Source organism: Delphinus delphis, chromosome 16 (assembly GCF_949987515.2).
Source record: "Delphinus delphis chromosome 16, mDelDel1.2, whole genome shotgun sequence".
Taxonomy (NCBI): Eukaryota; Metazoa; Chordata; class Mammalia; order Artiodactyla; family Delphinidae; genus Delphinus; species Delphinus delphis.
The window spans coordinates 30,912,178-30,937,500 of NC_082698.1; the positions used below are offsets into that span (position 1 = coordinate 30,912,178).

At 47.3% G+C, this 25,323-nt stretch overlaps 1 protein-coding gene across 4 annotated transcripts in view; it reads left to right on the forward strand.

Moving 5' to 3' along the window:
- The window catches only part of PIK3AP1 (phosphoinositide-3-kinase adaptor protein 1), a 115,018-nt gene that overhangs the window by 85,181 nt on the left and 4,514 nt on the right, over positions 1–25,323 (forward strand). For all 4 annotated transcript variants that reach the window (XM_060034385.1, XM_060034384.1, XM_060034383.1 and 1 more), the window contains 6 exons: positions 2,592–2,657; positions 4,501–4,706; positions 5,710–5,782; positions 12,299–12,454; positions 17,090–17,160; positions 18,479–18,597. In XM_060034385.1, the coding sequence (XP_059890368.1) occupies positions 2,592–2,657; positions 4,501–4,706; positions 5,710–5,782; positions 12,299–12,454; positions 17,090–17,160; positions 18,479–18,597 (691 nt within the window). The remainder of the gene's footprint in view (positions 1–2,591; positions 2,658–4,500; positions 4,707–5,709; positions 5,783–12,298; positions 12,455–17,089; positions 17,161–18,478; positions 18,598–25,323) is intronic.

The following is a 25,323-nucleotide window of genomic DNA, read 5'->3' on the forward strand; positions in this document are numbered from 1 at the left end:
GTAAGTGTGTCCCAAATATTGCACTCGTTTTTTCAGTTTTGGTTTTGGTTTGTTAAATCTGGCAACCTTAAATTGGGTAGAAATACAGTGGGGGGATATTATATATTGCCTAGTGCCATCCGTGCTCATGGTTTGCCATCCCTTGGATGGCATCTCCTTTGGCGTGTGTAGCAGACACTATCAGTGTCCTGCTCACATCCACCCAGCTCTTTATGTTTTTGTGCCCACTGGATCGACCCTGCCTGTTAGAACCTGTGTCTTTTAGCCTGATGGCTTTCTCTGGCAGGACAGGCTGGAAGAGTTGGGGGATTATCACCCTGGATGCAGCCCTCAACCACTGACTGAGTAGAGTTGTTGGATGAGTACCCTAGCTTACTTGCCCCTTTACTGGGAGAACTCTGGGGTGCATGCCCTACATTGCTTTCCAGAGCTCCCCAGCTTGCCCATCATGGTGACTTACTGGGTAACCCACCATTTATTGCTTTATCCACTTCCCTGTCTTACCTCCATCACCTCTCACATAGTCTACATGTACTTGGATCACTGTCCCCAGGTCTGCTTCTTTTTTTTTGAGAGACATTTTTTCCAGAGTTCTTTTTTTTTCTTTAATTAATTAATTTACTTATTTATTTTTGGCTGCGTTGGGTCTTCGTTGCAGTGCGCGGGCTTCTCATTGCGGAGCATGGGCCCTAGGCGCGCGGGGCTTCAGTAATTGTGGCACACGGGCTCAGTAGTTGTGGCTCGCGGGTTCTAGTGCACAGGTTCAGTAGCTGTGGCGCACAGGCTTAATTGCTCAGCGGCATGTGGGATCTTCCTGGACCAGGGATCAAACCCATGGCCCCTGCACTGGCAAGTGGATTCTTAACCACTGCACCACCAGAGAAGTCCCCCAGGTCTGCTTCTAAGGGAACCCAAATGAAGAAGCTTGCAAATATATATTGATAATGCCTAAATGGCAGGGGTTGGGGAGAGGGTGTTGATGGTCTGGCTCATTGTGGGAAGTTCAGTTGGGAGGGGCATAGGTGGTTCCTAAAGAGCCTTGATGGACTTGCTAGGAAACTGTGAGGAGGAAAGGAAAGGAGAGGGGCAGGAGATGACAAAAAGGGCAATGGTTTGGAGTCCAGGACACCTGGGTTCAAGTCTCAGCTCTTACATTTTTCGGCTGTACAGTATGGAACATTGGGTAAGTCATTTCATCCTCTTTGGCCTTAGTATCCTCATCTATAAAATGGGTATCATAATAATATACGTATACAATGATGCATAATAACACTCTGCCCGAGCCTTATTGTGAGGGTCAGATGAAATCATACATGAGGAGCTATTTTATAAACTGGAAAGCACGGAGTAGACATCCCTCGTGTTAACTAGCAAGCCAAGGTATTGCTGTCTTATTGGCATCAATCTCAGGGTTTAGATGTGACTAATAAAAGTTAACATGGAGTGCTTACATGTGCCAGGCACTATTCTCAGCACTTTCCATGTATTAACTCGTGTAATCCCCACAAAGAGGAGGGTACAATTATTATCCTCATTCTACATATCAGAAAACCGAGGCAAGAAGAGGTCAAGCCTCTTGTCTTAGGTTGTACGGCTCATAAATGGCAGAGCCAGGATTTGAACCCAGAGAGTCGTGTGCAGAGCCCAGGGAGACTTAATCACTATGCTGTCCTACCACTGAGTGAACGCTTGTCATTTCCCAGTTTTCCCTAGAAGTCTTTTTTTTTTTTTAATAAATTTATTTATTTATATATTTTTTATTTTTGCCTGCGTTGGGTCCTCGCCGCTGCACACGAGCCCCCTCTAGCTGCGGCGAGCAGGAGCCCCTCCTCGTCGCGGTGTGCGGGCCTCTCATTGTGGTGGCCTCTCCTGCCGTGGAGCACGAGCCCTAGACACGCATGGGCCTCAGCAGTTGTGGCATGAGGGCTCAGCAGTTGTGGCTCGCAGGCTCAATAGCCGTGGCGCACGGGCCCAGCTGCTCCACGGCATGTGGGCTCCCCCCGGACCAGGGCTCGAACCCATGTCCCCTGCATCGGCAGGCGGACTCCCGACCACTGAGCCACCAGGGAAGTCCCCCCTACAAGTCTTTATGTGTCTCTTGTGCATGACTGACTTCATCTAAGTCCCCTTGGAGCCTTGCACATATTTCACCTGTTCCACTGCTCTGAGTTCTGTCTTAGGGCACTTGTTGACATGTGAAGTGGCACTTCCTTTTATTCTCAAACTTCAGGGTGTTCCACGGCTTGCTTCAGTATTCAAGGATCCGGAAAAGGGTAATCTTGTTCACCTTACCCTTTTCTTTAATGATCTCGTAAATGCTGATCATGTCCTCTGACTGGCTCTGTCTTTCTGGTTTGAGACCTTGTTGGTTTGGTCTGTCTTCATTTCATAATCCCTATAGCTTCTGCTCATTGGTTGCCTCCTAAAGTTTTGGTTTATAGAACTGCATACAGTGGTCCAAGTTGTGATCCATTATTATTATTTTTTTGTACAAGATTTTGGTAATTCTTTTGGTAAATGTATAAAATATTATAAAGCCTTTTAGAAAGAGATCTTATTTGGCTTTACTTAGAATACTCTTTATCTCATAGTTTTTGCAGAAAAAAGTCAAGAGCGGCCTGAGAATTTCTACGTTACGTCAGAGAGCATCAGGAAAGGTAAGCAGATGTCCTCAGCTTCCTTTTGTATGACCTGAACTTCTGGGTGGTGGAAGTGTTCATGTTTCAGCGATTTCCAGGTGTAACAGCTCCTTATCCTTGAAAAACAGAGAGGTCCAAGAGATACCTGAAGTGGAGCTGTACTGATGGTAAAGGGAGAGGAGAAGAGATTGGGGTGCCTTAGAACACTGTACAAATTGATCATACCAACGACATCAATACCCTAGAAAGTGTCTGTAACAGCACACTAAAGTACAATTTAAACATTGAGACTGATACCAACAGGATGAAAGCGGGCAGCCCAGCACCCAATCTTTACCTGGTGATGCAGCCCTACCGTGCTATTTACCTACCCTACCTGTATTAGCTAAACTATACTTTAATTCAACTTTTATTTGAGACATTTTGCTTGCCACTGGGTGACATTTTTCTTTTTTTTCCAAAGACCTTTTAAGGAAGCTTGAAGAGATAAGTATTTTGTTCTTGTTGAATTTCCTTGTGCTAAACAGAGGCATTCAGTATTTACTCATTGATGATTCTTCTGAAAAGGAACTATGACACCATCTAAGCGTTTGAAAACTTCCCTAAGGGCTTTGGTGGTAGGAGATTGGAACTGATTGGCTTTTGCATTTTTTTTTTGTCCCCACACTCCATCTCCCAACACAATTAAAGACAGCCTGGAAGAGGGCAAACCTGGGAGTAAGTTATGTGAGTGTGTGTAGACAGATGAGTAAATGGTTGGTAAGAATGATACATTAGCTTCTTTGAAGCTTTTTCAATACCCACTGGTGAAGTCATCTCTCTTTTTCCTTCATACCGTCTCCCTGAATCACAATGCTCACATGGGGTCCTGCTGGAGAAATTTAGAATCAAAGATAGCCCTACAGGAAATGAGCAGTGAAATGTCAAGTCGTTTTCATATGCTCCAGTGGCCCCATCACCTCTTCAAGTAGCTCTTTCTTCCCACAGAACTTAGTGGAGTCACAGAGCCTAGAGAGAGAGGAGTTGGCTTCATACTTCCCTAGAGTATCCAAAGCAGAGAACTATAAGTTTTGAATACGGAGGAGAGGTTGGCACATGAACAACCCAAGGAGAGTCAGCTGGGACCCAGAACCTAATTTTTACCTGGTGATATTGGACTGGGTCATGATTCTGTTAGCACTCCAGTCTCCTCAGGCAGTTCATACCCGTCGGTCCACAATCACTGTGCCCCATGCTGCTTGGAGGCAGGGGGGATGGGGAGGGCTGGAAGTGGTGCTGGGAGAAGCAGCCTGGTTAGACTTGCCTGTATATTCTCTTCTGGAGTGGATTTTAGTCTAAATCAGTGGTTCTCAATTGGGGGTGATTTCTCCTCCACTCCCCACCCCACAACCGGCCAGAGGACATTTGGCAATGTCTGGGACATTTTTTATTGTCACAACTGAGGAAGGAGATGCTCTTGCCATCAAGTGAGCAGAAGCCAGGGATGAGGCTAAACATCCTACAGTGTACAAGACAGCTACACAACACCAACAAAGAATTATCTAGTTTAAAACGTCGATAGTGCCAAGGTTGAGAAAGGCTGGTCTAAAGACTTCTCAGTAATTCATGGTGACTCACTCCGTGGATGCCTCACTTCCTCAAATGGTGTGGCCTTGTCTACTTTAGTGTAACAGGATTTGAAATTATTAGCTGCTTCCCTCTCTCTGATTCCACGTCATATCTCCCTTTTCTTGGTTCCACATGTAACTGTTCTTTTGAGACACATCCTCTTGAGCCCACGGCCAGCCTCATTAACCCCACTCATCCGGTCAGCTCTCCCCAGCGGCGCCGCTGTCAAGCTGAGTTTCTCCATCCTTTCCAGAGCCACCTGTCAGACCCTGGAGGGACAGGCCTCAGTCAAGCATGTATGACCCATTTGCTGGGATGAAAACGCCAGGCCAGCGGCAGCTTATTACCCTCCAGGAGCAGGTGAAGCTGGGCATCGTCAACGTGGATGAGGCCGTGCTCCACTTCAAAGAGTGGCAGCTCAACCAGAAGAAGCGGTCTGAGTCCTTTCGTTTCCAGCAGGTAACTGGCTCCAGATGGACTTTGTTTTATGTCTGTTTCTCTGCTAGACAGTGGAGGAGGGCTGGGTCCGTGGCTGTCTTGTGTATTGCTGTAACTGGACACCTGTGACTGGGCCTGAGAACATTTGCTTGGTCAGAGACTGACCAAGCTCAGTCTCTCAGCTGCAGTCACAACCCAACCAACCTTTCAGTCCTGCCTCTGTGGCTCCCTCACGGGAACCTTCTGCTCCAACCAGATGGTCTGGATGTTGGTCCCTGGGGCATTTCCCTAGAATGCTCAGACACTTAACTTCAAGCTGATTGTTATTTATTGATTAAAATAGCAACAAATCTTGACCCTCACATGTCTGTTCAACATTTATTGAATGACTGCGATAGACCAGACTGCAGGATTACAGAAAGGTCCGAGACCTGGTCTCTTGCCCTTCGAGAGCTCACAGTACCTCTGAAGAGACCACACGTGCGCACGCGTGTGCACACTCACACACACACACACAGGGTAAGGCAGTGTAGCCCAGTAGCAGATGGCATGGGCAGCAATAAGGACTGGAGCATTATGGGAGGGGGCGCTTAGAAGGTGGGCCTTGACCCAGGCTTGGAGCGAAGTCATGGAATCCATGACCCTCAGGGTCAGGGGAATGTGTGAGGACACAGTCTCAGAGGTAGGAATGTAGGTGGAGAGCTTGTAAGCAAGTAGAAGACAGGCTTTTCTAAGGGGCGTGCAAAGTGGGTGGTAGGTTATAAGGCTGGGAAAGAGCTGAGAACCAGAGAGGAGGGGAAATACTTTGCTGTGGACAAGATGTCTTCTCTTCAGGCACAACTTCTAAGAGGGCTTGGATTTCTCTGGGAGCCGATTGCAAATGCACTCCAGCCTCGTCGGCACGTTGGAAATGTTATTGCAATGTGATATATCTTGCAAATGTCATAAAATCAGAAAGAAACTCTAATGCCCAGAGGGTATAATTCTGGGGTATATTTTTAAAATAAACTAAATTTTTTTCCAGGAAAATCTTAAACGGCTAAGAGATAGCATCACCCGAAGACAGAGAGAGAAGCAAAAATCAGGAAAGCAGACAGGTATGTGGCTTCCTGGGGGTGCTGCATGCTGGGGGACTTTGCTGTGGTCTGTTGTCCTTGACTCTCCTTTCTGCTGGGGCCTGAGTGGGCAGAATGCTTGCCCAGCACCTGTCACCTGTCTATAGATCTGGGTCCCCCACTAGGCTGTGAGGTCTTTTGGGGCAATGGCTTTGTCTTGTTAATTCTATAAATCTAGTACCTGGCACATAAGGCACGTCAGCAAATGAATGAAAGGGAGGCTTGAACTCTGCATCCCTCCTCCCATGAAAGAGGATGAAAATGCTTTCTCCCCAGGCACCTGACTCTCCCCTTGGCATTTAGGAAGACACTTTTTTTTGAGCAGAGAAAAGAGAAAATCCCATTCACATAGTGTCTGTTTCTGATTCAAGCAGGGCACTGCGTCATCAGTGTCCACACCAAACACTGCTTTGGAAGCCCCGGTCTCAGGTGCAGCAGGGCTCCTGCCGTGTGTGGTGGGGGCCCAATAGCAGGGCCATGGATTCCAGTTGTGCTCACCCAGGACCAGGCCCCTCTGTCCCCCTTGACCCTCCCTCCCCCAGGTGCTACCCATGTGGCACCACCACCCCTGAGCAAGGAGTGGGCATTTGCCCGCACTGCATATCCTCGCTGAGAGCCTCTGCCATGGTGGGTCCCTGTTATTTACACTGGCCAGCCTTATACCAAGAAGAGCTGGCAAGAAAAGACTTTCAGAGGCATTCAGATCTTGAATGGCGCTCCATTGCGTAAAGAACTACGCTGGTGCATAACTTCTATAGTTTGTCTCCAGCTGCCACCAACGGCCCGACTTCCCATGAACCTGGTCAGTCTGGTAATACCCTGGTCTTCAAACAGGACCTCTTCCTGCCACAGGCCCCTTGCTCATGCCTCTCCCTCCTCACCTGTATGAAACTACTGGCACTGGGAAACCCAGCCCTGACAGCCCCTTCTCAGTGAAGCCTTCCTGGACCACTCCTGGCCATTGTACTCCTTCTTCATTTGAGCATCTATAGAACCTAGTATCCCTTCCGTCCACCTGGCACTTCTTTTCTGTTGCCTCTGGTTGTTATTACTTCATCCCTTCAAACCATCAGCAATTCCCAGAAGTTCTGCATCCAAAGTACCTGTTATCATTTCTGACGACCTTCCATGCCACAGCTGCCTCCAAGCCACCACCACCTCTTCCTGGATTAATGCAGAAGCCTCTTCAGTTGTCTCCCTGTGTCCGTTCTTATTCCTCTACAGTTACTCCTACAAACTGTAGTCAACAGCCTTTCAAAAATAAAAATCAGATGATGTCACTCTCTTGCTCAAAACCCTTGGGGGCTCTTGTCCCAAGAGTAAAATCACAGTCTTCGTTGTGACCTACAAGGCCCTGCATGGTGTGATGCCTGAGCTCATCCTCCACTTTCCCCCACACCCTGTGTTCCAGTCACAATGGACTGCTTTTGGTTGCTCTGTCATGCCAAGGGCATTCTGCCCAGGGCCTTTGCACTTGCTGTGCCCACTCCACTTCTTTCCTCACATCCTTACCCACTGGCTCTTTTTCATCCTTCAGAGTTAGGCCATTCTCTCCAGAGTAGCCCTCCACGACTCACCTCCTGTGCCATGGCTCACCCTCTTCTCACAAATCACAGACTGGAATTATGTTTCTATTCTCATGGTTATTTTCCACACCCCTTCTCCCCCCAAACCTGCCACCACCACCTGCATAAGCTCTGCAAGGACAAGAACTTGTCTGTTTTGTGCTCTGCTGAATCCCCAGCATGTAGCACAGTACATTGGTGGAACTCAAGAAATCTCTGTTGGAATGGTTGGTTTGAGTGAAACGTTTGGTGACACCATTCATTCATTGCACAGATACTTACTGAGCACCAGGCACCCAGCCAAATACAAACCTTACACCTGTAAGATGCAATCTTCACCATCTGGTAGCTCATGAGTTAGTCTTTTATTTGTGTAGGTCTGGTTTTCCCAGCTACAGCCTGTCCCACAATGCCTAGCACAGTGTTTTGCAAGCAATACAGCCTAGTGAATATTATTGAGTTTGACTTTTTGGAAGAAGAGGGGTAAAGAGGATACAACCGTGGCAGAAAGTCAGAGGGGTCATCCTCAGACTCCTGCCTGGGTGACTAAGTTTTAAATGTATGCTGTCACTACCCACCCTCATACTTGTCTGCCTCCTTTTGAGAGGAGGAAAAAGGAAAGAAGGGAGAAAATCTATTTCAAGAGCTGCATTCACCCTAGGGTCAGACAATAGGGTTCTAGGTGGTAGAGGGCTGAGGTGCTTTTTAAAACTAGAGCACATGAACCCAGAGGCCAATAGAAGCCTTGACTGAATGAAACATTTCAAGCTTTTAAATATAGGTAGTATCAAGAAAATTGCGATTTGGTGGGGCATGTGGTGTTTGAAGGCCGGTGAGTCATAGTGTTGGAGTCGTGTGTGCTCAGCAGCCTGGGCTCCAGAACCGAGCCACTGGTGTCATCACACATGTACCACCCACCCAGGCTCCACCTGGGCCCACTGGAGAGATGGAAGCAAGACAGACACGCATGCCGAGGAGTAGAGGGTTGCAGGCATGGGCCCTGGGGCCAGCAGGGTTGAGGTCAAGTTCCTGCTCACTGTTTACCCCTAACTAGCTGGGAACCATGGGCAAGATACTTCACCTGCCTGAGCCTCAGTCCTCATCTGCAAAATGGCACAAATAAAAGTGCCCATCCAGGAGAGTCGCTCTGAAGATTCAGTGAGTTAGGGCATAACTGGGGTCAGGCCCAGTGCCCAGCACATGGAGGCACTCTGAAAACCACCCGCACGTCAGCTGGCATCCTCTTAGCCAAGGCTTCCCAGGGAGAGTGCGCTGAGCTGGGACTCACCATCCAGGGGCCAGGCCTGGAATCGTGGCTTTTGACACATTTCACAAAGTTCACTCAAGGCTAATCAGGCTGCGAATAAGTGACACCCACCAGTGGCTCTAGTCTAGGTTAGAATGGTCCATGTCTGAAGTTTTCCAAAGGAACGTGATTTAGATGCCCTACCTTCCCTGCTACCCTACTCTTCAAGAAGCAGACCCCTGACCAGGATTTGGGGGTGGTGGTGGTGAAGGGTTAAGTATTTTTACTTTTTACATCAAGGGTTTTAATTAATGTCATAACTATTAAGATTAAACTATGTATAATTTGACACTGAGCAAGAACGGCTGGGGGCCGCACGTAGCCCACATGGGGAGAGTGTTCTGTCCATCAGCACTAAGAGTCTCCCTATATTTTTGTTTTTTATTTTGGTAAAATGTACATAAGATAAAATTTCCTATTTGCATGTAAATGTACAATCTGGTGGCATTGAGTACACTCAAAATAACGTACAGCCATGAACAGTATCCATTTCTAGAACTTTTTCTTCCCTGATAAGGATTTGAGCTGATATGGGAGGTGATCCTAGAGAACACAGGAGCGGGTGGGAAGTGAGAGAGGAAGGAAAGGCGGCCAGCAGTGTGCAGTTAGAACCATGGAGACTGCAGTTTCATCTCCCCAGAGACGCTGGAGGTCAATGGAGAGCACTCTGGAAGAGTTATCCCTCCCACGGGGCATTTAGACACCAACTCCGGTGTCTTTGGGTGAGGCCCGCTGGGAGACGGGTGCTTGTAATCCGGCTCCCAGAGAAAGCTCAGGCAGTTGGAAGTTGGACCCTGTACTGCCTGGTGAGGCCCAAGGTCATCAGAGCATCTGCCAAAGAGAAGGCATCATTTACGGTTGAGTGAATATGATATACTAGATCTCTGCATAAAACTCGATTGTGTATTTAGTACGTTCTAACTTGGAATTGCCTATTCTGGGGATTTTCACACTCAGGTGCTCCAGTGCTGCTCCATCCATGCTTGTAGGGGTAGCAGGTAGGATCTGGGGGACAGTTGGGGATGGGGTAGGGGAGTAGATTTGGATTGGAACAGGGTTTGGGGCCACTTACTCTGCTTCAACCATTGCAGCTCCTTTTAAAAAACTCCGTTTCCTATACTGAGCTTCTGTTTTCACTAGAGGAAAGAATCCTGCTTCACAAAAAACAAAAAAACTTTTGAAAACTGTCGACACAGGATAACATTGACCTATAGGAAAATTAGGGCCGATGAATGGCATTTCTGCTTGAAGGACCTTTTCCAGGAATGGAGACCACTCCACTCAAGGACTGACTCTATTCGTTTGGAAACCTCATTTGCCTTAGAAAAGAAAAACAGTGGTGATTTTTCTTTAATTTGGGTTAAAAGACCAGGGACGATTAAAAAGTAACAGATTGTTCATAATAACTTGCCAGTATTTCTTCAGCCCTGGGGAGTTGTTTTCTTCTCGCTGAGACAGTGCAGAGCGCTGATGGTGTAGGAAATCAGAGGAGGGCTGGCTGACTCCCGACTTGCTGAACGGCCTGGCCCCGTGGAGGAGAATATCAATATTCGTGTTCTGGGCATGTCTGTGGCCACTGCACGGCGGGACCTGGAGAAGCAGACTGGGTCCCAGGAGGCCTGGGTTCTGATCCCTGCTTTGTCACTGAATCACTTCATGATCCAGGTCTTTTCCTTTAACCACTCTGTGCCTCAGTTTCCTCATCTGTGGTTACACCCAGCTTATCTGCTTCACGGAGTAGCAAAGTTCAAGGGAGGAATAGTAACACATGTGAATGCACTTTGGCAAAAGTACTACGCAGTATAGTGATGATAATTATTTTTCCTGGCAGTGTCCCTTTATTCAAAGAATATCCGGATTTTGTAGACACTTAGACTGGCTCTACTTGATTTTTTGAACTGTTGACTCCCAACTTTTTGCCTGTGTATTTTACTTTCCTTCCTCCTCGAACTGTTCAGAGTCGAAAATTGCTTCATTGAAGTGAATTAAGCAGACAGGAACCTCCCTTTAAAAGACTGTTGTTAAACAGCTCGGTCAAAGCTGGGGGGGAAAAAAGTGTCACCTGTTTGGGCTCTGAGCCACCATGGGCTCACACCCATGTGTGGGTACACTGGCTAGTCTCCACCCAAGTGCTTCCAAGCTCGGGTGGGTGCTTCCACTCACTGCTCAATTGTAAGCAAGAGAGCCCAAGGACATGAAAAAGATCTATGTTCCACCGAGACCTGGAAAGCTGGGTTACTACTAGGACCAGACACTACGCTTGGAACCAGAGTCTCTAGGATGAGGAAAGCTCGAGCTCACGCAAACCAGCAGTCCACTGTTTTAATATTCTCCACGCAGAATGTTGAGCACACTTGGTCTACCCTGTCCTCGCACCTGTGCTTGTTTACCCGTTTACCCTTCTTGGCAGACCTCTGGCTTTGGCAAGCGGAGCCACCCCTGCCGCTGCGCTCCCTGAACTTCCTGCCACACCCATCCCTAGCAGAGGAGAGGCGAGGAGGAAGTGGTTCCTTGAGAATGAGACCACATGTCCCCAAAAGTCCCCCCCGCACTTACACCTCTTCGCAGAGACCCCGCCCCAGGGCTTGGGAAGGTCCAGGGCCTCAAGGGGAGCCCTGTGACAGGAGATCACCTGGCTCTCACACTTCCCTGGAGAGGAAGCTGGTTTGGGTCCGCGCAGATGTTTTGTTCCACTTGTCAGCTGGAGTTGTTCCCTGCTCATAGCACCCAGGGGTGGAAATAGGGAGGAAGAAAGACCAACCACTGGGCAGGGCTAAGCCAGTAAAGAGGTTAGGTTAACGCTTTGCAGGGCAAAGAGATAATCTACCCTTATGAATCTGTGGGGTCTCAAACCACTGATGAGCTGTGCAAGTCACCGAATCTTTCATGGGCCTGATGGATCTCCTTTCGTGAACTCTCTGGATCATTGCTGTCATTGTGGACCACCCACCCTTCATCCATCACTTACTAAGGGATTGAGAGGCAGTCTGAGTAGTGATTAAGGGCCTGGACTTTGGAGCCTGGGTTCAAATCCCAGCTGTCCCCCTTACCAACTGTGTGACAGGGACATGGGACACGCTACTTCACTTTTCTGTACCTTAGTTTCTATTGAGAATGTTGACAATAGTATTTATTTCATGGGTTTCGGGAGGATTCAAGGAACTAAAAATACGGAAGCTCTTAGAACTCTGCGTGATGCACAGGATAACCTATTATTACAATCAATGGCATTCGCAACCCCTCCTCAGAAAGGGAAGTAATTCAGAGGGGTCGACTGACTTAAGCTCCACAGCTGGTGAGTGGCAGAGCCGGGGCCCCGGCCTCTTTCCCTAATCACATGTTCTTTCTTCTACATGATGCAAAAGCATTTCTCTGCCCTTTCTAACATTCCTCCACCCCAACTTTCTGTCAACAGTTGCCACACAGTAGTCAGTGGAGTTTCAGTGCTGAATTGGACAGGACCCCCACCCTCTTCCCCCTCCCTTTCTCCTCCTCCTTCCCCCTCCCCTCCCCTCCAGGCACCCTCCAGATTCAGGTGGAGGAGGTGGGTGGAGAGAGAGCAGCCCAGCAGTTTTGTAAATGGCATCCTGGTTCCTTAAATCTTATCTCTTTTCCCTCTAATTCCAGACTTGGAGATCACAGTCCCAATTCGGCACTCACAGCACCTGCCTGGGAAAGTGGAGTTTGGAGTCTATGAGAGTGGCCCCAGGAAAAGCGTCTTTCCTCCAAGGACAGAGCTAAGACGAGGAGACTGGAAAACAGACAGTACCTCCAGCACAGCAAGTAAGCAGGTGGCCCGCAGGTGCCTTTGGGCCTTGGAAATGTGCTCTGTTATGAGCCAGAAGATCTTACTTGGAGCCTGATCTGGGCTTGGGAGGTGTAAGAAATGGGGGACATTTAGCCTGTGAGGTTTGCCTTTTTCAGGGCGCCAAAGATCCTTTATACAAATATCCCGTGAAGCCAGATTGCATGATAATTATTACTCTATTGCTTTTATAAATGAAAAATCCTAATCATAATACTTGTTAGTATTTATTGAGCACTTACTATATGCTAAGCCTCTTCCACAGATTCTCTGATTTAATTCTCATAATCACTCTACAGGATAGGTATTATCACCTCTATTTACCAAGGAGGAAACTGGAAACTTAGTGCCTTCCTCTAGGTTAAATAGCTAACAAGTGGTAGCGCTGGGATTTGAACTCAGGTGGACCGAATCCAGGCTAAGACTCTTGCCTACTGTTCTTTTTGCTTCATCTGTGGGAAGGGGAAGGAAAGGGCACAAAGTCAGAAACATTAGAAAACAGTGAACTCGGATTTGAGAATTCCAACTTTAAATGCAAGTTGAGGATCTAATTGGGAAATGTCTTCTTTTTGGCTTGACAGCTTGAATAGGAGTCTGATTGCAACAAGGCAATACACACTGATGTGCAGGCAGGAGCTGGGGCTTTGTTTCCAGATCCAGGGCGGTATTAGCTGACTTCAGACACACCAGCTTCACAAGCCAAATAGATCGAGTTTCGCTGCTTTCAAACACTTCAGTGTTATCAAAACAGCTAGGAGAGAAGTGAAAGAGCAAGAGACAAGCTGAATTTCAGGACTCACGTCTCCTTAAACGTCAGGTGGAAGACCCCCACATGGATGTAGGAACTGGAAGGTCACCTAACCCAGGGGTTCTTAATCTTTTCTGTATCACATACCCCTTTGAGAGTCTGGTATATGATCTGGATGTGCTTCCTATAAAAATGCACATGCATGTGTTTACACACACACACACACACACACACACACACACACAGTTTTGCCCATCCATGGACTTAGGTCAAGAGCCTCTGAACTATTCCCCCTCCTTACTTTATTAATATCGTATTTGTAACCCAGAAAGGGAAAGGGTTTTGCCCAAGGTCCCACAGCCAGTCAATGGCAAAATGAGAGTAGAACCCAGCTCTTCTCTCTGCCACTGTTACCTGTTGAAACAGACCCAAAGCATATCATACAACCACATGAGAAGCCTAGACTTAACAGAGAAGAAAACCTCCCCTTACATTATGGGGGTGATCATGTGTATCACCCCCCCTTTAGGCAATTTAGAGAATTCTGATAAGTTCAGAAATGGGAGTGATCACAGGTGGCAGAGGAAGCAAGGGACAGGCAGGCAGCCGGCTCAGACATGTCACAGAGGAGAGGAGACGTGGTGTAGACACTCTTGGGGTGAGGGCAGGGCTTTCTGGGGTGCGGGAAGGGGAAATTTAACAAGATGAATGCAGAGTACTCACTTCAGGTTCAGATTCATTTAAACCATTTTATGCGTATGTTTTACTTTGAGTTAGCTTGGAGTGAGAATAGACTGGAAAGCATAAACTGTGCTTCTTACCTTGTATGGTGGTGCACTGCCCAGAGATGGCTATCTTATTGGGGTAGAAAATGTTATTAAATGACAGACCAGAGGATTTTATTTTACTCTGTGGCTGTAGACTGCATCCAGGCCCTGTTGCACGGTTATCTATTGCTATGTAACAAACTATCCCAAAATGCAGTGGCTTGAAACATAATCATTTATTTATGTCTGATTCTCAACTTGGCCAGGAGTCAAATGGGAACTGTTTACCTCCACCCCCTGTGGTCAGTTGGGGTCACTCATGTGACTGTATTCAGCTGTAAGCTTGGCATGGGCTGGAGCATCCACGATGGCCTCTCACTCTCCAGGGACTCTCCACATATGGCCTCTAATTCAATAGCCTGAACTTCTTGTATGATAACAAGATCCATAAAGGGAGCATTCCAGAAGGACAAGCCCCAGTGTGCAAGTACTTATCAAGCTTTGGCTTGCATCACACTTGCTAACGTCACATTGGCCAAAGTCAGTCACATGGCTAAGCCGAGAGGGAGGTGAGGAAGAGGCTGTACAGAGGTGTGGACACTGGAGGTGAGGGCCCTTGGGTCACTAGTGGATGATCTGCCATTTTGAGACTAGTGATGATGATGATGATGATAGCTGCTGTAATTAATCAAATGCTTGCGCTTACAGGCTCTGTGCCAAGCCTGTTACCGTGCGGTCTCACTCTATACAGCAGTGCTGTGAGACCAGGGAACAGAGGCTTAGGTTAGGCATCTTACCCTGGGTCACTTGGAAATTAAGCAGGGCATCTGGGATTCACATCCAGATCTCTCTGTGTGCTCAACCATGGGGACATACTGCCTTCCAAAGAGAAACAGTTTCCAGGGCAAGGAGGGAGAGTGAGGATGGCCCAGCTCTGATCCACCAACTGCCCCTCAACCCCCGGAGTCATACCCTAAAAACAGCACTATTTTATTATGGTGCAGCTGTCATCTCTTGGGAACTACAGGAAAACAGTTGCAGGTTAAATCTGGTTGTGACTATAATTTTAAGCACAAAATATTAGTGTTATGTTTAAGAGAACAAAAGTTTCATTACAGAAAGACCATTGACCTTCTTCTAAGTTGTCTGGTTCAAGTTTCTTAAGGGTCATATATATAGGGTCATTTTTTTTCTCTCATTCATTCCTCCACCAAATATTGAGGACAGCCCTATGCCTATGGAGCTAGACTGTATACTGGAGACATAAAGCTGAAAAAGAAATAGGGTCTGTCCTCAGGGGACTTATAATGGAGGAGAGAAGGTATAAATATAGTACCAGTTAGATGCTTGTCTGATCCTTCTTCCCTGGTGACAGAAGCCTGGCAAGGGGTTGGGCACTGCCCCCTTCCCCCAGCAAGAGTGAAGATAATGGGGGCTGGGGCCAGAGCCTCCTACCAGTGGTGCCGTCCAGACAGGTTGTGGCCAAGCAGATCAGCAGCCTTGGAGAGAGGAGAGGGCCAGCCAGGGCTGATAAACCAGGAGCGAAGCCTCAAAGCCAAAGGGTGGGCGTTAAAAATTCAAGAACACCAAGGGGAGGGACAAGGGGAGCTGGCTGGTGCAAATTTCCAGCATCCTGGAGCCAGTGCCTGGACAGCTTTTTGCTCCCTCCTAGTGGATAAACTTTGGAAGGAGTCTGGTTCGTTGTAAGGGAAGGGGATGAACAATGATGAATGACGTGGGAGGCTTGGCTCCACAGGGGTGGGAGCCCGTGGATAGGAGGGTTTACTTCCATTTGGGGGGATCTGGAAACATTTCGACAGCATTTGTCCTGAGCGTTGGGGACAGGAGCTTTTCGATTTGTGGATAAGGGTGGGCTGGGGGGAGCAGGGAGAAAAGGACATTCTGGCTGAGCAAGCAGTGTTATGTGTGGGTAGCTGGAGAGAAAGAGACAGGGTCACGTGCTCCTTAATAGACTAACTCTGAATCCCCTGGTTTCTAGAAATATTTTCAACACATTATTTTAAATTTAAAAATCTGCCTCCGAGAAACAATCCAAAATTGTAATCTTAACCGACTCTCGTCAAGCTAACATCTAAATTAATTAGGTCAAAGTTGGTACCATAATGATGTCAAAACTAAGGCAATTTACCTGTAAACTAATACGATGAGGAGCTATTTTGAGTGGAAATTCAGCAGACCTAAGATCTGGCAATACGGTTAAAGGCAATATTGGTAAATTAAAGTCAAAGTTTTAGTTGATTAACTGTTATTCTTCCTTCTTCACTGCTAGACCAATCACGTTCTTGAGCTAGTTCTAATGCTGTGCTGTCCGATACCGTAACCCCTAGCTACATGTGCCTATTTAAATATAAGTTCATTAAAACTAAATAAAATTTAGTTCCTCAGTTGCACTAGCCATGTGTCTTACTAGCTAGCAAATTGGATAGCACACAACAGAACATTTCCAGAAAGTTCTATTGGATAATGCTCTTTCAATGAGGTAGGTGATAAATCCCCAACTTACATCCTTGAGCACCTAAACTCACATAAGTCACAGTTCCTACCCTGCGTGTGAGTTATACTTTTGAATCTGTGCTTTGTGTTTTGTGTCACACTGGCACCTTTTTAGAAGGTTAGGTATACATGTGTGATACTCGCACATGCCGTAATTTCTAAATAGGTAAAAAAAAACTTTAGCGACAAAAGTTGTTTGCAGATTTTAGAAATACCACTGAACACGTGAGAACTGGAGCGTCTCTGCTTTCTTGCCTGTCAGATCGGAGTTCTAATATCGGGTAGGGTTTTCCTAGGGATTAAATGCAGTCGTGCTTTTAAAGCATGTAACGTGAGGTAAGCCCTCAGTAAATGGTAGCTATAAGGCAAAAAGTGGTAATACAAAGATGAACCATTTCATTTTATGCTGAAAGAAAAACTGAACTCTAATAACATGGTCATGTTATTAGATGGCAGCATTTTGAAGAAGCCCGTATGCACAGCTTGTGTATTGTTTCTATCAGTAAGTGAGAGCCAGAGTTCTGCAAAATTTCCTTTACCTTGAGACAGTCCACTGTCCAGCTGATTTTGTTTGCGCCCTTTAGGCAGCGCGAGTAACCGATCCAGCACCCGGAGCCTCCTCAGTGTGAGCAGCGGGATGGAGGGGGACAACGAGGTGAGAGCCGGGGCCCGCACCCCCATATGTCTTGTCCTGGGGGTCGTTTCACTGCAGGAAATGGAAACCCAGGTGAAAGAAGCCCAACACAAAAGGTCACCTACTGTAGGATTCCGTGTGTATGAAATGTCCAGAAAAGGTAGATCCGTAGAGACAGAGGGCAGATTGGTGGTTACCAGGCCTGGGGGTAGGGGAAGTGCGGGTAAACTGCTTAAGGGGCACAGTGTTTCCTTGGGGGGGTCATGAAAATGTTTGGGGAGTAGATAGAGATGGTGGTTGCACAATATTGTGAATGTACTAAGTGCTGCTTATTGTTTACTTTAAAATGGTTCATTTTATGTTATGTGGATTTCACCTCAATAGAAAGAGGGGAAGAAAGGAAGAGAGGGAAGGAGGAAGGGTTGAGCCAAAAGGGGTGAGAGGGAACTGGATGAGTATCAGGGATTCCAGGGGCAGTGGTCACCTTTCGGGGCTTGGGTCAGGAGCGGGGCATGCCACAGCGGGAGCCGCTGTTCACTGTACCCGCCGAGGCCACACGCTCTTTTGTCTCCTCTTCCCTGTGGGTATCTCCTTTTTCTCTCACTGCGCACTGGCCTTTTCTGCTTCTCCACATGGATAGCGGCAGACAGTTCCCGAGAGCCGCAAGGTCTCTGAGCAGAGTGTAAGTTGCTGCCTTAGGCGGAGGCCCAGTTTGGGTCAGGGTGTGTATCCTGATCCAGTGACCAGCAGCTGGGATGTGCGGGTGAGGTCACGTGGGTCACTGCCAACCTAGGAGACTCCCTGAGGTAGGGTCCTAGGGGTGGGCCGCCCACCAGTGCACAGCTCGTATGACCCTGTGACTGAGGACCAGTCACCGTTCTGTTGTCCCAAAAAGAGACTTTTGTTTAAAAATAAAACTTCTCCAGCCCTATCTGGTTACATAGAGCAATGCTCCTCAAACTTTAACATGCGTAAGAAATACGTAGGCTCTTGTGAAAATGTGGGTTCTGATGGAGCAGGTGTGGGGAGGAGCCTGGGACCCTGTGGCTCTCCCAAGCCCCCAGGCGATGGTGATGTTGGTGGCCCACATGTCACACTGAGTAGTGAGGAACAAGAGCTCGAATCGCTAATGATAATTTGGGTCTGATGGTCTCCTCAGTGACTCTGGGAGTCAGTGTCAGTGGAAAACTGCCCTGGTATTGCTGGGTTGATTATCAGTCAGTAAGTAACCTTCAGCCAAAGCCTGGGGAGGGCTGAGGAGCTTGTGGGATGGAGTGTGTCCAACTATGCTGTTGCTTAATGTGATTTTCACCCTTCTTTCTCATCTTTTTTGCTGTAGGATAATGAAGCCCCCGAGGTTGCCAGAAGTCGTAGCCCAGGCCCCCCACCAGTGGACAGCGCACCCATCATGCCCCTTGAGAGGCCCCCCAGGGTGCCGCCCCGAGCCGCCTCACAGAGGTAACATCGAAGCTGACGGGACATTTTTTCCTCACTCTCTGAGTTTCAGGGGAGTGTAGGATCTGGGGACATCTAAAATGACCTAAGAATAAGCACAGAGCTAGACTCGCTGAAATGCATACTTTGGACACATTTCAGTGTGGACTCTTCATTAACTTGAGGGGTGCTTTATTCAGTTGCACATACTCTAAATAACAAATGCAATATTTTGTCAGTGAAATACATCGGTAAAGGTCAATGTTTTGCATAATTTTTATCTGGTTAGAAGTCAGCTCCCGAATAACTAATTCCCTTGGCCGCATAGTAGAGACAGTGCCTTTTGGGGACAAGGAGATAAGAAGGAATTGGGAGTGGAAATAAAGGTGAGAGGCAGCAAGGTGTGGTGGTGGGGAAACACTGCCTGGGGAAGTCTCCGGCAGCCACTTGTGAACTTGGATGAATTATTTAACTGTCATGTGCCTTACTTTCCTTGTCCATAAAATGGAGATAGTAGGAACTTCCCTGGCGGTCCAGTGGTTAAGACTCTGAGCTTCCACTGCAGGGGGCTCGGGTTTGATCCCTGGTCCGGGAAGTAAAATCCCTCATGCTGCGCGTGGTGTGGCCAAAAAAAAAAAAAAACGGAGATAGTCAATGCACTTCCTCACAGAGTCGTAAGTATTGTGTTTCTGGCCCTTAGTAAGAGCCCAACAGTCTGAGTGTTTTTTATGAGAAGGATGAGCCTATGGAGGTTTGGAACTGGGCATTAGACAAAAGAGTGTGACTGACTTATGGGGCTCTGATGTATGTCTTTGTTTGTGTTCAGGCTTCTGGCAGGAACCTTTTTAAGGTCTTCCGGAGTCACAGAAGAGGTGGTCAAAGCTAGCTTGTCTGCCAAGGCAGAAAGGAGCCTTTGGGAATAAAAGCCTAGGCTTGCCTTGGGAGTTTAATTCTTTGATGTCTGAAATACAATGTGGCGTGGGGGGGTGGGGGGTGGGGGAGGGTGGGGGGAGATTAAAAGGATGAAGTTTTTTTTAAACTAGGATTTTTTTTTTTTTTCCAATTTGAAACTTGTAACTCAAATGAACCTCATCAGTGAAATTTGTTGAGAAAGTACCACAAGGAGGCTTTTCTTCCGCTTTTCTGGAAAGAGCAGCTGACCCTGCGCTGAGGATCCTTCCATTTCTCCCCTTGCTATTACCGCTTTTCCGTGTGCTCCCAGCAACATTCACGTACTGACACTTGCTACACAAGCCTCCCTCGGTCCCAAGCTGCTTCACACTCACGGAGCATGTTTCCCTGGTGTAGAATAGAGTTCACATATTAGAACATTAGCCCTAGAAGGAACCTTAGCGATGACCTAGTCCAATCACCTGAATTTGCATAATGTTCTGTTGCTTGAAAATTATATATAGTTGGGGATTGGGGAGGGGTGTTTTTGGAGAGCAATTGTGGTAATAAATGCTAATATTTATTGAGCGTTTACTATCTGTCAGGTGTTCTGTTAAACACACTAAATGCATTAGCTCATTTAATTCTCTTCACAACTCTAGGTGGTAGATGTTTAGTGTTATCCCATTTTGCAGATGTAGAAACCAGGGCTTAAGACTGGATGGAGACTTTATGTCTGTGGCAAACCTAGGTGTGCCTGACTCCAGGGTCCAGTCTTTTAGTCATTTTGTTACACCTGTCCAAGGAGGTCCAGGTGTCATGGGAGAAGATACAAGATCTCAGACCTTTTATTCCTGAAGGTAAAGACTTTGGAGGCAGTTATCTAATTGTACCAAGATTAAAAAGAATGTCTCGAATATATAGCTACAAAGACTCTGTGGGATTTTGTCTACAGGAGAGGGAACAACCAGAGAAATGGGTTCCAGAAATTAAAGGCTGGAAACTGGGATGCATTTAATGTGTAAAGAGAGATGGCAGATGAATTGTTTTGGGGGAGTCTGGAAGCATGTTGTGATAAAGATGGGGAGAGAAAAGGAGGAAAACATATGTTACTAAAGAAATGGTGTTTGCAAAGAAATCTCTGATAGAAACGGGGTTTGGGTGCATTTTTGGTGTGAAGATTGGAAAAGATGCAATTGTTCTGAAAGTGTGTATGTAATTTTCATAATAAAATGAGGAGATGTTTGAGCAAAGAATAAAATGGGCCTCTCTCCTGAATGCTTGACCCACTGGCGGACAGGAGGGGAGGCTGACCTTGGTGGTCTCCACTCCACTTCCAGATCTGGGAATTGGCCGCTCTTCCCCACTCATGTTCTCCTGAACCCCCCCTTTCTCTCAAACAGCGCATCCTGCTCATCACTCTCTCCAGTCCTGGTCCCTTCCTCGTCTCACTCTGCATGCTGTCCCCAGAGCTTGAATTGTCAGCAATGACTCCAAGTCTCCATCGCCATCTGTACCTTGGCCTTCTGTTTCCTACTGTTCGTTGGGAACTTCACCAGGTGTCCAACCAAGATCTCAGACGCAGCCCATGCAAAACTGAACTCATCATCCAACCTGCCATCCTCTGCCCCAAACTGCCTTCTTCTCACCATTTCCCAGCCTGAGACGTGGCACTATTCTCTCATCCCCAAGCGCCTGCCCCCGGGGTCAGCCTCCATCCTTGCCTCCCTCGAAGCGCCCCAGGCTCTGTTCATTTTGCTGCCCTTGCAGCTTTCAGATCTACCCCTCCTCTCCATCTGCCAGTGCCTGAGTTCATCCCTGTAGGCCCACACTCACCTCCCTGCCTCCAGTCAGTCCCTCCTCCACTGCACCAGAGAGTGCCCATTCTAGAGCAGAAATAGCTGGCGATGGCACCTCCTGGCATGAAAGCCTTAAATTTAATTCTCTATTTTTTAGCATGCCATTGCCCTGAGTCCCACCCCTCTCTTGTAGTCACTGATGTTTCCCCCTTAAGAATTCCTAGTGAGCTGTGTCATTTCGTGCTGTCTTTGCTCAATCTGTTCCTTTTGCCTGGAATATTGTCTTCCTACTCCCTTCCGATCTCTGCTTAGAAAATTCCTACACATCCTTTAGGACTCTGTCCAAACGTTACCTCTTCTGTGAAGCCTCCCTGATGTTCCTATTCAGAGTGAACCTTCTTGTGGTTCCCCAAATACCTCCATTATAATTCATGCCATGTTGTGGCCCTTGTTTACATATCTGTCTCCTCAAGTAGATGGTAAACCTCAAAAGAATAGAGATTGTTTTTGTTTGTTTAATTTTATGGATTTATTTATTTTTGGCTGCTTTGGGTCTTGCTGCTGCGCGCTGGGCTTTCTCCTGTTGCGGCGAGCGGGGTCTACTCTTTCGCTGCGGTGCGCGGGCTTCTCATTGCGGTGGCTTCTCTTGTTGGGGAGCACAGACTCTAGGCGCGGGGACTTCAGTAGTTGTGGCACATGGGCTTTGTTGCTCCGCAGCATGTGGGATCTTCCCGGACCAGGGATCGAATCGTTGTCACCTGTATTGGCGGGTGGATTCTTAACCACTGCAGCGAAGTCCCTAGAGATTTTTGATAAGAAAAAAATTTTTTTCTACTCTCCCCAGCACAGAATGGAGTTAAATCGGTAATTGGCGCCTGCTAGGAATTTAGCAAATATTTATCATGCAAGTGAGTGAATGGGTGGATGGATAGACTGCTACTGCTTGGGTTGACAGCTAGCCATCAAGTCGTGTTCCACAGTGCAGGTGGGTTACAGATTAGTGGAAAGAAGCTTCACATTCCCACCCGCTGTAAGTTCCTAATATATTTATACTTCAAAGTTAGGAAAGGCAGATGGTGACAAGAACAGGAGCAGATGCATTATATCTTTGCATGGCATTTCCCTTGCAGGGCATTAGTCCCTATAGAGTGGGCAGCTGACAATATCACACTCTTCATAGGTAAAGTCGTGCCAGTAGAGAAAAAGAAAAGAAGCCAACATCTTGCTGAGCCATTGCCCCCTTGTTTTTTAATATGTTTTGACATTTACTAGTGATTTGCCAATCACTAACAATCTATGCATTCCCCTTTAAGGCGTAGCCTAGGTACTGCCAAATCAGAACATACTTCTGAAGGCCTCCTGGAGTACCAAGAGTTAATCCTTTAGCTGCTGACTTGTAAGGAGATCTGTGAAGTCCCTGGGGGATGGGGGGTAGTGGTCAGAGAGTAAGGGGACTCGGGCCGGAGGCTATTTACTAATAGGGAAGCTTAAAGATATTTTTAACAATGTTGTGATCATACAAAAGCATACCATCTAAATAATAGGCCTGCTTTAAAAGAATGTAACCAACATTAGGATTGCTGGGTTCTTGAACCAAACTTATCATCAGCACAGACCTCACCCTCAACACGGAGGAGAAAGCAGCCAGTGCCCGGGTCTCCGGACTGGACAATCCTGTCTCCAGCTCCAACTTCCCAGCGTCCTGGAGAGGCCGTCTCCCCCACAGACCACCACTTGATTCTGATTTAATAACCTTTATTTTCATGGTTCTGATATGTCTGTAATCACAAACCCATTTCCCTGAGATGGGGCTTCCAATGCTTAGCTGGGTTGTTCATCAGAATGAAATGTGGAGATGGTTTGCTTGTAGACTCGCCCCAACTGCAGAGTCGGGCAGCAGAGGAAGAGGGACCAGTAGGGAATCGTGACTCTCTTTGTGATGGAAGGTAAAATGTAAGGCTTATGGGGCATACGTGGGGAAAAGTTCTAAGAATACATCTTTCATCATAATAATAAAATTATTAGCTTTACCTCTTGAGTGCCTACTCTAAGCCAAAAGTGCTATCCACTTTCCAACTGTCATCTCACACAGTATAGGTATCTGCAATTCCAATATAGATACCTACCTCTCCAACATAGGTATCTTTACCTCTGTCTGGCAGATGAGAAAGAGGTTCAGAGAAGTTGAACTTATTCTCCAGATGTGTGCATAAATGCCTCTGCCATACGTTCTCATAGGTTCTGAATGTGCCCTATCAAAACTTTCAGTGCAGCGTACTGATTTTCCCTGTTGTCTGTCTCATCCATTATATTCTCAGCACCTTAAGGGAAAGTTCCATGCCCATTTTACTTGCTGATATATCCCACACCCAGGAGTAGATGCACAGTAGATAAATGTCTGTTGAGAGGAAGGAAGGAAGCAAGGAAGCCAGCCTAAGCTTACTCAAGTGATAAGTGGTATCACCTGACTGTCCTTCAGCTTTCTCCTTTAAGCCCATGGTTCGCAGGGCAGGTCGGGCGATGGAAGGAGACCGTCCATTTGTTTTCTCTGGATGAAGAGACAACCACACAAAACCATCTACTCCCAGGTGCCACTGCAGACCCTCCTGAGGATGTCTGTTGTTATTCTTTTCTACTTCTGCCTCCCTCTCTGGCTCCTGAAATGGCCTGTCTTTTCCCAACTCTTTTGTCGTTTCCTTGACCTACACAAACTTGCATTCAAGAGACATTTAGTAAATATTTACTCATTGATTCATTCAGTCCTCAAGTACGCAGTTCCAGGGTAGCACAGTTCAATTACAGCACCTGACAAAGCTCTCTTTCTTGACTTACTGACTTGCTTCCAAGAGAATTAAATATTGGTTTTACAGCACACATGAGGAAATACCATCTGTAGTTGTTGAACCCTCTGTAAATACCTTCACCCAGGTCTGTCTGGAGTATCATTTAGTACCGTTCAAAAACCATCTAGACTAACGTGGAGGGAGGCTTCTAGGAAAGCAGACATGGAGTTGGGACAACACAATTAGTGATCCCAGGTGGAAGTAGTTGTGAGAAGCCGACTTCAGAAATTCTCAAGTCCTCTCAAGGGATCTCCCCACTGCAGTGTGTCTCCTGCCTGGCTGCACATTTGAATCACTGGAGTTTTAAAATATAGGTTTTATTATTTTTTATTTTTTTATTTTTTTGTGGTACACGGGCCTCTCACCGCCGTGGCCTCTCCCGTTGCGGAGCACAGGCTCCGGACACGCAGACCCAGTGGCCATGGCTCACGGGCCCAGCCGCTCCGCGCCATGTGGGATCTTCCCGGACCGGGGCACGAACCCATGTCCCCTGCATAGGCAGGCGGACTCTCAACCACTGCGCCACCAGGGAAGCCCCAAGACTGCCTTTGAATAGGGAGTTTGTTATACTCCTAGATCCCAAGAGGAGGGGGCATATTATGCCGGGGTGGGGCACACAGGAAAGCCCCAGGTTTAGGCAGGAGAAATGTCAGGGAGGGGAGAAACATGGGCAAGAGCCTTTATTTTGGGTTCTGCAGGAAGGAACAAGTGAGGCAGGCTAGGCAGATTAAGGATTGGCTAGTTTGAATAATTTCAGCGGGCTCCGGGGCAAAGGGGCTGTCTCCAGTTGTCTAGCACCTGGCCCTGGGGTGATTAGGGCAGTGGATAGTGGTCCCGAATGTGAGAGTCCCATTAAAGGACATGGTTGGAGTATGGGCTCTGGACTGGTTAGTTTGCATGTGAAAGGTGTGCTCACTGCAGGTTGTTTGCTATCTCTAGGAATTAGCTTTCCCTAGGAGGGGCAGGCCCTCCAGGATCAGCCAGGGCCCAGATGTCAAAGCCTCAGAAAATAAACGACATGGTTAATATAACTGGTTGAAGGAGGGACACTATTTAAAAGTTGTGATGCTTGAACCCTATCCTCCAGAGATTACGATGGAATAGGTCTGGGATCGAGCCTGGCAACTGTTATTTTTCAAAGCTCTGCTGGTGATTCTAATGTGCAGCTAGGATTGCAAGCCACAGCTTAGCATGTATGCCACTGAAAGGTCCGTATG